This window comes from Cryptomeria japonica, chromosome 9 (assembly GCF_030272615.1).
Source record: "Cryptomeria japonica chromosome 9, Sugi_1.0, whole genome shotgun sequence".
Taxonomy (NCBI): domain Eukaryota; kingdom Viridiplantae; phylum Streptophyta; class Pinopsida; order Cupressales; family Cupressaceae; genus Cryptomeria; species Cryptomeria japonica.
In genome coordinates, this window is record NC_081413.1 from 280432362 (window position 1) to 280445643 (window position 13282).

At 37.1% G+C, this 13282-nt stretch overlaps 1 protein-coding gene across 8 annotated transcripts in view; it reads left to right on the forward strand.

Annotated features, from left to right (window-relative positions):
• LOC131048618 (uncharacterized) overlaps positions 1 to 13282 on the forward strand; it is a 244342-nt gene that overhangs the window by 208171 nt on the left and 22889 nt on the right. For 7 of the 8 annotated variants that reach the window (XM_057982650.2, XM_057982646.2, XM_057982647.2 and 4 more), the window contains exons 7-8: positions 927 to 1935; positions 2225 to 2510. In XM_057982650.2, the coding sequence (XP_057838633.2) occupies positions 927 to 1873 (947 nt within the window). In that variant the 3' untranslated portion in view covers positions 1874 to 1935; positions 2225 to 2510. The remainder of the gene's footprint in view (positions 1 to 926; positions 1936 to 2224; positions 2511 to 13282) is intronic. The other variant, XM_057982648.2, reaches the window with a different exon arrangement.

The window sequence follows — 13282 nt, forward strand, 5'->3', positions numbered from 1 at the left end:
CTGAAAATATAACCTCCATGTTACATCCAATCTTCTAAGTTCAATATTTTGTGATACAAGGAATCTCATTTATTCCTCAAAGGGTGGGTACCCCATCTAATGAGCGGCTGAAAAGTTACAATGCTAAAATATTACAAGGCTTGCAACATGTATAACACACTTGCATTAAATATCCTAACAAAAATAACATGCCGACAGCCCTTTAATAGAAAGAACTTTATTAGTTGTGTGGGTGTTAAGTCTAGTTTCCTTGCTTCTATCTCTTAATAGAGTTTTATATGCTTTTAATTTTTACCCGTGTAATTAGTTTATGATGGTTTCTATTTGAGGATCACAGTTGTGGTTTGTTGCTTTTTTAAAGTGATATTGGTAATTATACGTCCCATCCCTCAGCTTCTTTATATTAGAGGATAACAAGGCTGCTCTATAATTTTTTCTTTCATAAATATAAAGATATAGAAATTCTGAAATACATATATAGCCTTGGAGGATAAGAATGTGCTGAGAAGCATGCTATCTGGAAACACACCACCTAGAGGTATGATGCATTCCTTGTAACAAGGGTAAGTGATTTTCACAGTGGGGTTTCTTTCTGGGGTGAATTACTAAATAAGGTCAAGGAAGGGCAATTGTCATTGGTAGCCGATGGCCAGTTTTATTTAAGTGTATAGAATGGAATTTATGCATGTTTGTTTTCTAACAATTAAGTCCTTCTTAATGGTCGGCTTTTTTTCTATGGCCAGAGGATTTTAAAGTAGCATATGAATTGCCATTTCATTTCTATAATGTATAATACAATTTCTGTGTGCACAGATATCTATGGTTTAATTTAGTTGTCTTCTAGCATTACCTGAAAAACAGTGAATTTGGAATATTTATATTTAGGAGATTGTTGACAACTCTTGCCTGCTCTCATACTTTTACAGCTCAGGACAAAAATCATCCATGGAAGAACTTGGTTCTACAAGATGGTTCTGTTGCACATATGGTTCCAGAATTAAAGAGTAACCAAGAAAAAGATCTTAAGATATTCCATGGTAATTTTGCTTATGAAAAGCAGGTGATGGATACAGTTATGAGAAAAGAAATGACATATAGAATCAATTGTTCTGCAGGAGCATGCAGTCATCTCTCCAAATATATTCAACTGGATGGTGAAACAAACAATAAGAAGCATATTTGGAATCCTGAACAGTCAAACCTAAGAGTTGGTAAGGCTGAGAGTAGTGCCTCAGTCACTGCAAACAGTGAAGGTTTTCCAAACAATATTTTATGCCAGAATTGGCAGGTACGAGGGAATGAGCTGCAAGAAGTTGACACTTCTTATGTATATGAATGTCCAGGTGTTCCCAATCAAGATTTGCATATGACTGAAGCATTAATGGACAATGATGCCATAGAGCATAAGAGGAAAGGCATTAGTGTTGATAACTCTTTTCCCAATATAGCTAGAATTGACATCAATCAGTCTATGATGAGCAATTCACTTTCTAGAAAAACAAGAAATTCATTTGCTTTGTCAACATATAAGAAAGAACAAGCTAAAGTCATTGTTGACAGAGCAAAGTCCTTTTGTCATGTAAGAGATCACCTGAAGCACAAGAACCTAGCTGGAGGAAACAATCACTTAGTCTCTGTCAGTAATCAGTTTGATATGCCTTGTAACAGCAGAAATAAAAATTCAAAAAGGAATTCATGCAGGGATGGTGATGAAATAGAATCATCGGTTATGGTTTTGGAAGAGCTTGCTAATAAAGTTAAATGGTTAAAAGGTGTTGTGCAATTCGGATTTAATCAACAGTCAGTTATTGCAGGATCATCATGGCAATTTGCAGAAAATCAAAAGACGAATAAGGAAGTTAACTACAAATAGCACAACTATTTTCTATCATATTTGTTCATATAATGGAGTATGGAAGATTCATGTAACATAAGGTATTATCCATTTCTATCTCTTTAATAATAAATATTGTAGAATTTGACTTGATGAGCACAACTTCATGGCGGTTTTCTGTTTACATATGTATCTAAGCTCAAGAATTCTCAAAGTTGTATTAGCAAAAGCAAAAAATATCAAGTAGAAAAAAGTGTCATGTTAGGATTTACATCACATTAAATTGGGTATTTAGAAAAACAATCTAGACCAGTTTAGACAGACAACTGTCTTAATTTAATTGTAAAATAGGAAACCATTTTGTACTCACAAGTTTTGTTTATTGTGTAGGTGTTATTACAATGACAAAGCACTTGCTTTGAAGCTGGCACAGCATTGGGACTAAGCTGGAGTCATAACTGTTGGTTGAAACTTTATTGCTGGAGACTTTGCACGGACTTTCCTAATCACATATAATAAACATCCAAGCATGAAACCTCACATGTTTGTGTGTAAGATGCATATGGCTGACATTATCCAGTTTGGAACTTGGTCTGCCTGTAGCCTTCATCAAACATGCATTGAATGCTTATTTGGAAGGGTATTGTAAGAGCTATCCCACAGCTTGATTTACTTGGTAAGCAAACAGTTTCTATTTTATTGCATCTGGCATCTGATTTATATTGAGAAAAAGGAAATGCATGCTTCTTTTGGGATTTAAACTTACGATAGACTATAATTAGGTATGCAAATATAGCCAAATTTAGAGGTTGACTATTCCATACATAGTTGCACCATATTTAAAAGGTTGACTGAAATCCATTTGTAGGTGCTTCATATGTGGGCCAACCAGGTTTTTCTCAAAAGGAAAAGTTTGATATTTTTAAAGGACTGATTGAAAATGAAAAGTTTTAAATAGTATACGACAGGTTCAGAAATGGCAGGGGTTAGGTGAAAATCAGCATTCAGTTTAGGAGAGCAGCATCAGCAACAGCTGCTATCTTTATCATATCAGATCAGCAACATCCAGACAGCAACAGACCCATCTTCTATTTGAAGGGTTTTTAACAGAAGGGTAGTTATCATTAGGTGCCTTATAACAGTGAAATTTGGTCCTAACAATCATACCAGTAGGAAAGGCATTCTATAATTGGGCAGAATCATAGGCAGGTGCACTCATATTCATGTATGACTATACCCAATCTACATTGATTTTACATCAGACTGCATTGTTTTATTTTTTTAGAGAGCAGCAGGACTGGATTGAAGGTTTTTATATTTCAGCTGTGACCTTGGTTTACATCATTACAGTATCTTGATAGCCATCTTCACTGATTTCCAGAGATCAATTGAGAAGTATCATCAAGATTGCTTACGATCAGTGGAGTTTTGCCATCATTTTAATAAGATTCTCAAACATGTAAGCAGTGCTTAGTGTGGACGAACCTAGATTGTTTTATCCTATCAGATCACTTAATTAGCAACAGTTTTAATTATATCAGCAAAGGATGCCTGATTTCAGTGGATCATTCTTGAGATGTTATGGCAAGGGTTTTATCTCCAGTAGCATTCATATTTCTGAACGCTTTAGAGACAATTAGACAAGGATAATCATCTTCATACATTCAGCAGCAGCTTTTGTTAGTTTTCATCAATATTCCGCAATTCCTTTAGGCATGGGTTTAGTTTTTTGGAGCAAGTGTTCAAATTTCAATTAACAAATTATAATCAAAGTGGTAGTTTTTCAGTCTTTCTGCATGCCCAGGTTTTGAAGATCTTCATCATCAAGCATACTGTTGATATTTTTGAGTTTCCAAGTGTTGATGCTAAGTCAATAGATGAAGGATATTTCAGATTCAAAGCATCAAGGTCAATTGTCAAGAGTTTTAGAGTTTTGTCAGAAGATCCACGATGATAAAAATGAACAGTTTCATGAGAATTATCAAGGAGCCAACTGTCTGAATTGTCTATTTTTAGCCTTCGCTAACAATAGCCTGCTAGCGCTTTAGACATTTCTGTATTTGGGGATGGGGAGAGGAGGGAGCCATATTTTTGGGAATTGCAGGGGACAGCTATTAAAAATATAGGAAAATTTTAAAAAATATAGAAAATTTCAGATATTCATATGATAGCATTCATAAGACAATCATCATATACATCATAGAACCTTAACACTTAATATTGGAGTTCAATTGCTATTTTATTGCATTCATTGATGACAGTCACAATTACAAAACAGTAAGCTACAAGTTTCAAGTTTTAACTGCAAAGTGACAAATATATAGAAATATTAATATGCAGCTGTGTTCTCCTTTTCAGTGCATTGAGATATTTGAGATTTACCTTCCAGGGATTATTCAGGCTCTATTTACCCTCACTCACTATATTTAGTAGGTCACATGGACATTGGGCTGGACCTTACCATTTATAGGAAACCATCTGAATGGTCAGCAGGCACTTTGGTTACCCCTGAGGTGTTGGCAAAATTAATTAATTATTTTTATATTGGCTTTAATTGGAGTTTATGATTTATTTATAATTATTAAAGTAATTGTTGGCAAAATTAATTAATTATTTTTATATTGGCTTTAATTGGAGTTTATGATTTATTTATAATTATTAAATTAATTACTTTAATAATATTAAATATTAAAAGCGGTATTATAATTAATGATGTTATAAGGGCATTATATGCATATCATAGAAGCATTAATCATTTGGGGAATTAATTGGCAAATGAAAAGTATAAGATTTATTGAAAAAATCAGATTTATAAAAAAATGTAAAACAATTGAAGAAAAACATGGAAAAACTTTTAAAAATAAAAAATTATTAGATAATTACAGTATATTATTAAATAATTATTAATTTACTGTTAATTTATTTAATTCCACGAAAATTTTAATTTTCCTATATCCCATAATATATCTTAAATAATTTTCCTAAATAAATTATTAAATAAAATTAAAGAAGCAATAGTGCTGAAATCTTTTTGATGATTTATTTTGATCAAATAAAAAAAAATTATTTTTAAATTAAATATTTTCGAAAGATTATACATTCGCATCAAAAAAAAATTATTAGAAGAATGTATTCTAAACATTATATTCAGAAAAATTTTGGACACAAAATAGTGAAAATATAAATAGAATGGCTTGAAAACTTTTTCCGAAACCTTCAAACATTCAGAAATATTTTCACCAACATGATGCAAAAAAAATCGGACTTTAATACTTGATGCTTGCCGTGAATAATGGAAACCCTCAAAGCTTTCGCGCTGCTGGTATGTGTTGTGACGTATTCACACATCACCCCATTGCAAATGGGGACCCCCACTTTTTGCTTTCTGGGGTTAACCCTTTTGGTTTTGTTGTTAGTCGTTTTAGTGTCTTAGCCTTTGCATTGAAGGGATTGAGTCAGGTGGATCTCCTCAAGAGTTCAGGTCAATTGAGTGATTAGCGGTTATTTAGATCATTCCTAGGGTGTTTTTTGTGTACTATCCAGTCGCACTTCAAGTTGCTAAATCAAACCTTAGTTGAATCATGAATGCATAATGTCCTCCTAAGTCCCATCCCTTACATCAAGGACATAGCAAATTCACCTTAAGAAGTCTGGAATGTCATCCTGGTCCTCAAATGTCCTGAAATTTGGTTGTCTGGAATGTCATCTTGATCCTGAAATTTGACAAAGTATAGAAAATTGAAGAATCCTCCAAAAACTAGATTTTGCATTATAACTCCTGGGGGTCCGAAACCACTCTCAAACATCCTGACAATATATATGGAATATAACTTAAAGTATAAGTGACATCACTTATACTTAAATGTTATATTCCATATATGAATCCTGACGGAGAGACTAACATGTCAATTTTCGCTCCTAACCCCTCCAAAGGGTCCAGAGCGAATTTCCTTATATCACCCTTCTTGGTCCTAATTTGCCTCATAAACTTTATCCCTATGGCGTGGTTGAGAGAGTATTGAGGTGTGAAACAAAGTGAAGTGATGAAAAGTGAAGGATTTGAGCATAATTGCAAATTTCGCTCCTGGCCCTTCTAAAGGGTCCAGAGCGAATTTTTTCTAAGCTCCTGACCCTTACAAAGGGTCCAGAGCGAAATCCTCCTAATAGATTATTTCTTCACTAGGGACATTGAATGGTGGTCATGCATGGCAGAGAAAAGGATCAAGGATCAAGTCTAAAGAAAAGATGAGTGAAAAAGGATGAGAATTGAGCCTAATTGAGCAAATTCGATCCTGACCCTTCCAAAGGGTCTAGTGCGAATTTCTTCATAAAACATTATATCTTGCTCAAACCTATGAACTAACTCATTCCCAAGCAATTTTGAAGGCAAAAGACTTGTTTCTAATGATCAAAGGATGAGAAATGTGAAAGATCCCTAAATGGGTTCTTTGCTGCCTTGAATAAGTTTTAATTAATAAACTATCTTTCAGAGCCTTTTGGTGTTCTTAAAGACTAGACAGAAGATGCAGAAAGTGTTGTTTATTTTTTGGTGATGGGGATTGCAACCATTAACCAATAATAACATAGAATTCAACTCAAAATAAGATATCAGCTTCTGATTTTATTTATGACAGCAGATTACATTCAACTACGAGTGAAGATACATTCACCAAAACAATTAGAAACATACCACGGATCCAGCGCTGGGGTTTGTTGCTGATTTGCTATCCAGAAATGGATACAGGCATGAGTTGAAGGTACAAGGGCAGTCCAGATGTACCAATACACTTATACTACCTCCAAATGAATTACCAATAACAAATTGGGCCAAAAACCCAATTACCAGCTGGAAATCCAAATTCTGCCAGGCAAAATTATACAATTTTAGCCTTAAATCCTCACTGTTTTGCTCACCCCGATCTCAATTAAGGCCTGATGATTGTGATTTCTTCTACACAGTCCTTGCTGATCCTAACAATGAAGTTAAGAACAAGAAATGGAGTTAAAACCCTCCATTTTATTTATTATCACTCCACAGCCATCTGTAATGGTACGCCCCCCTTGGGAAACAGTATAGCTGCCAAAAGAAATAAGTAATGCACTGAAATTGAATGTATTCTTGCTCAGATTTGATGTAATGACCTTGCTGCTAATGATTACTGAGTTTGCTTGTTGAAATGACCCTCAATATGCCTGAAACAAGCTTCTGATGTGTTCCATGTGCCTCCTGTAGAAGGGATTCCATCCTCCTGAATACCAAATCTGAGGTTTCTGTCTCAAACCTGCTTGCTGTTGTAAATTGCAGACCTGCAACTTCCAAGTTCTTCACAAAATAATATATCATGAATCAAGAATACCTCTAAGGCTGAATACATGCATTCCTTACATTCCATGTGGAATGTACCTGCTGCAAATGGCGGCCCTAAGGCTGCAAGGATCACGCCCAAGCTGAAGAATGAATCTGCAATGCGGAAACCCTTACTCTGCAACCTGAATCCACAATGAAGAATGTTGTACTCAATCTCTGTCAACTATGCACTCTCCCTGAAGAATCCAATGCCAATAACTGCTGAGGGCTACGTCCCAACCAGTCCAGATCTTGGGGTTTGCGTCCCAAATGAAGAATCACTCACTCAGAGCAAATTCACAAAATAAGTTTGATTGTGTAAAAAGATAATAAGAATTAGGTCTCAACTTCCTTATAACACCTTCCCACTTAGCTCGAACCCTAAAAGTGATTCAATGGGTCGTTTAGGGTTAAAATGTTATATTTCTCATTTTAAGTTGCTAAGTGCATAGAAAATGACCTTTTTTCAAATATAAAGAAATCCATTCACCGAAAGGATCTGAGTCAAAAGAGAAATATTTAGAAAAGTCCAAGACCTTTCCAACGAGCTATTACACCAAGGGATACACATCCAGATGAGGCCAAAAACCCCTTATTACTCCAAAATGGCTATAAACATAGCCTTATTTAAATAATTAAACGCTAACTTAGGAAATATTTAAATATATAAAAAATATATCCCAAATAGCTGTAGAAGGCTCAAATGACTCCAAAAGCTTGAAACGGAACCTGCCACCTATCTGTGACTGAAGTCGGAAATCATGGATCAACTGGCAGTCTCATCCCTAAAATCTAGGGATGCTCCTAGAAACTAGGAAACACACCCAAATCTCTTGAAACTGAAACCATCAAAAAGGTCATGAATAACCTCACGACTAGCAACTGTCACGACCTCCTAAAATTTAGGGATACCCCCTAAAATCTAGGAACTGCTCCAAATTGGCTCCAAACTGCCTATAAAGCCAAAATCCAATCACTATATGCACTGAATGAGTCCCAATCAACCTCTGCTAGCCTACGAGACTCCAATGATAGGCCAACTCCTCCGTCTCTGATGTCCACTCTAGAAAGGGGACATGACAAGCCTCCCCTCTCGGAGTTGCTTTCCCACAGGCAATTGAAACACCAATCCTCCACCATCCCAAATAAGACGTAAACAAATCATTGCATGTAACTGCGACTCATCTCTGATATAAACAACATGCAATACCCCGGTCTGGAATGGCTCCTCAAAACGCTGAAGCACCTGTGTTGTCAAATCAACACTGCTTGGGTCCCAAAGCGAAGCATAGCTCCCGCTGAATACCTCAAGTGAGCAATGGAAAACTATATCATCTCCATAGATCAAATATCCATAAATGCCAAGACCACTAGTGTGTTTGTGATCACCAACATGCATAACATCCGTCATGATATCCAATGAATGCCAATCCATGGAAGACCCTCTGTGATCTGACCTCATCTGACACAAGTGGCACACAACTGCCACACACTGCTGCTGATGTGCCGGAAGATCTAATGCCAACTCACTAGACAATATATAATACTGACTAAAATCATCACTGTCCAGGCTGGCATCTAAAACTATGTAATCACCAACCAGCAATGAAACAATCACCCTGTCTAGAGAATCAGGTGAAACTGCCACATCAACTGGCTCAAAGTACTTACTAGGAGTAACATCACATAAGTCATCCACGTCAGCTATTTGATGACAATCAACCTGTGGATCAACTATCATCCCACTCTGCTCGATAAACTGAGATGGATAGTGGGTAAACTCCAGCTCCATCGTCGTGATATTCCGAACATGCCGTCCAAGTGTCAACAACCACTTTACACCCACGACTACAACTATACATCTGAAGTGAAGCAACCCATGTAGGATCCACGAAAGAAAGGTACTACACATGTCTATACCATGATCCCACACAAACCACCTGTAGGACATAAACTGCTCCTGCTGCTCTCCTCTGATATAAGTGCCATATAATCTTAATATCTGGAGCAACATACTATAATCCCTATAAGATGTTGTATCAAATGAATCAACACCTGGATCCCAAATAAAACTAAATCCACATCCATCTGTCATGAAGAGACAATGACAGTAAGAGGCATCCTCGATACCGTGTCTCTCTACAGCCACTGTGAAACCATAAATACCACCAATCTTCAATGTTGAAATGGACCCATCAATAAGACAATTTCCAACAAGCAAAGTGTGATGAAAACCTCTCCAAAACCTTTGATCAGCGGTTGCAACTTGCCCAATTTCTCCACAAGTTAGTATGTCTTCATTGGAGGATGCCAAATAAATATATTGTTTAGCCATGCACCAAATATAGTCTCTTACATGCTGATCTCCATAGCCCACTGTCACATCTAGGAAAACTGAATCACCAATTAATAAGTACATCGCTGCCCTATCATATGAAAGAGGTGACAAGTCCACAAATGAATAGTAGATGTTTTTGTTCTGCAACATGGATAAACCTTCAGTGGCTGGTCCACTATGAATGCCACCTAACAACTCATAAACTTCACACCTAGTCTTCCCAACTTGAATGTTCTCAATGCAAGGTTTCAAATTTGACTCATTAGATGAAGGAGAATTGCTGATCAAACTCAGAAAATCAAACTGATTTCTATTTCCATTCAATATATCTTCGCTGTCCTTTTCTTCCCTTGGAAGAAATAAAGATCTAATGGATGATTCTCTTTGTATCCTTGCGTCATCTAACCGATTGTGACGCTCTTTGACTCTTTGGAGGTGGTGTCTTGCTTGGGCAGCTCTATGTAACCAATCTTTGTTCAACTTTTGGCAATGTTTTATACCAGCTGCCCCAAAGTACACAAAATCAGACTTATGGTGAGTTGTATTATTTGCATCAGCATAACCCATGCTTGTACCATAAGCACCCGCAAATGTAGAATGCAAATCTTTATTCTCCTCATGACCAAAGGCTGTCATATCTTGAGGAAGAGAAGTTACGTCACTGCTGTTATGGACTTCAGAATTATGATCATACCGTGGTGACAAATCTTTGGATTCACTATACACCATTAAATTTCGACTTTCCTCATGGTCTTCCCAATTGAGAAGAGGAAGTAGTGTGACAAATGAATCCAAACTTACCCTGTCCATTTCAACCTCATGTTCTTCCTCAATTGCTGATTCAAAATCAGTCTTTGGGCAATCTGAAAACTCATCAAATCCCTCATGAATGTCTTGTGTATTGCTTGAAGTTACAAACTCTTCCTTCACATCTTCCACCAAAAATGATGGGACAGTGTTGTAACCAACCAAAGAGGCACCAATTGGATCTACATGTCTCTCAAAATCTTCAAATAGTTTCCTACCAATCTCACTGGTAAACATCATATCTGCTCCTCTTCCTTTGCTTCCCTTGCTCTCAATTGACTCTTGTTTTGTTCTTGGTTGATGACGTGGACTTGAAAACATCAAGTCATCTTCAACTGGTACACCCATGAATTGTGTGAAGGAAAGGTGGTCACGTATCTTTTTAGGAAGAGAGCAATACTTATCATAGTTGTTCATAACTGTATCATTGAATGTCTTGGCAGGAAACCTTCTCCTTATACTTGCTGAAGGAGTTGTACCCTTAGACTGTCTGGAACTCCTTGAAGGTGTTTGTTCAAATTCTTTCCCTGCTTGTTTATTTCTAAACAACCCTGTCATGATGTCCAATTGGATTTTCAACCAAACTAAACTCAAATCTGAATTAGAACTCTTGATCTTCACCCAACAGGCTGGCAAGATCAAAGCTCTGATACCACTGAAAGATCCCTAAATGGGTTCTTTGCTGCCCTGGATAAGTTTTAATTAATAAACTATCTTTCAGAGCCTTTTGGTGTTCTTAGAGACTAGACAGAAGATGCAGAAAGTGTTGTTTATTTTTTGGTGATGGGGATTGCAACCATTAACCAATAATAACATAGAATTCAACTCAAAATAAGCTATCAGCTTCTGATTTTATTTATGACAGCAGATTACATTCAACTAGGAGTGAAGATACATTCACCGAAACAATTAGAAACATACCACAGATCCAGCGCTGGGGTTTGTTGCTGATATGCTATCCAGAAATGGATACAGGCATGAGTTGAAGGTACAAGGGCAGTCCAGATGTACCAATACACTTATACTACCTCCAAATGAATTACCCATAACAAATTGGGCCAAAAACCCAATTATCAGGTGGAAATCCAAATTCTGCCAGGCAAAATTATACAATTTTAGCCTTAAATCCTCACTATTTTGCTCACCCTGATCTCAATTCAAGCCTGATGATTGTGATTTCTTTTACACAGTCCTTGCTGATCCTAACAATGAAGTTAAGAACAAGAAATGGAGTTAAAACCCTCCATTTTATTTATTATCACTCCACAACCATCTGTAATGGTACGGCCCCCTTGGGAAACAGTACAGTTGCCAAAAGAAATAAGTAATTGTTGTGACCATTTCACACATCGCCCCATCGCAAATGGGGACCCCCTCTTTTTGCTTGTTTTTCGTTCGTTTTCGCTTTCGTTTTTAGGATTTTGTTAGTCAGTTAGTCGTCTGGATTTAGGGTCAAGCCTTAGGGTTTTAAATTTTGTCTTTTCAGGCCAGAATCCAGTCGTTTTTGAGAGCTTTTTTGAGCTTCCTTTTCTAGGATGCAAATTTTGAATGAAATAAATTCGCCAGAATGGTCTAATTTTCAATTGGAATGTTGATGCAGAGCTTTAATTTGTCTAAGTGTTGAAAGTGAAATGTGAATTTTTGTCCGATTGAATATTTTTGACCAAATTTTGACCTTTTTGATTTTTGATCCTAGGCATTTCAAATGATTTGTTTTCGCCTTGTGAAGTGATAAAATGTGTAAAATCATGATATTTTGGCCTGTAGGAGCAAAATCGCTCCTGTCCCTCAGTGAAGGACGGGAGCTCGTTCTCAAATATCTTACTATTCCTGCAGGGTCAAGATGAATTACGAATTGGAAATGATAGAGAGAGGCGAGATCTTTCCATTGAATATAAATTGAAGATTTTCATGAGCACAGAAATGCCTCCAGGAGAAAAATCGCTCCTGTCCCTCAGTGAAGGACCGGAGCTATAAATTCAATTTTGCCTTGTCCTTGCGAGATTTCGATGACTTGATAATTTGAAAGGGTCCAAAGGAAGATGCTTTACCAAATGAATATAATTTGAGATGCAAAAATGAAGGAGAATGACCTAGAATGACCAAATCGCTCCTGTCCCTCTCCAAGGGACCAGGGCGAGGTACCTTGTAGCTCTCGTCCCTCTCCCAGGGACCAGAGCGATTTCCTTCATTAGGCAAGATCCGAGCTAAAATCAAGGCAAGTTTACGTACAAAGGCAAGGGAAAACATGAGATGAACGCGTTGAATACAAATTGAAGATTTTTTAGACGTCCACAAGAGTGTTAAGACCCAGTTCGCTCCTGTCCCTCAGGAAGGGACCAGAGCGATTTTTGGTATAAATGATTTTCTGGCCAAGTTGCAGACAATGTCAAGGCATGGACGAATGGAGTAGAGCATGACGAGTCCGTTGAATATAAACTTGGAACCTGACAAAGTGAAATAAGAGCCACAAGAGGTCGCTCCTGTCCCTCTCCAAGGGACCAGGGCGATGCAATGGTTATATTGCCTTTTACTTAAGTTTAAGATCGATCCAAGTCAAGACAAGGTGGCGAAGGACATTTCAAGGCGTCTTCATCAAGCACAAGCGCTTAAAGGTTATCACAATGAGGAGATTTGCACACTAAGACCTAGATCGCTCCTGTCCCTCAGGAAGGGACCAGAGCGATGTCAAGTATATTGGTCATTTCATGCAAGATTTACGTAAGGACAAGATTTTGCTGGGTCTTAGAGGGTCCGTCGTGCCTTTTGAAGATGATACACATAAATTTTGAACGTAAAATGATCATCGTTTTGAACATGGAGACCATATCGCTCCTGTCCCTCTCCAAGGGACCAGGGCGATTTGCTTTGGATTCTCAATTTTGCCCCAAGTTCGTGCTAAGTCAAGGCTTCATAAGGCTATATAAGGTCTAAGGCATCGTTTGAAGATAACATG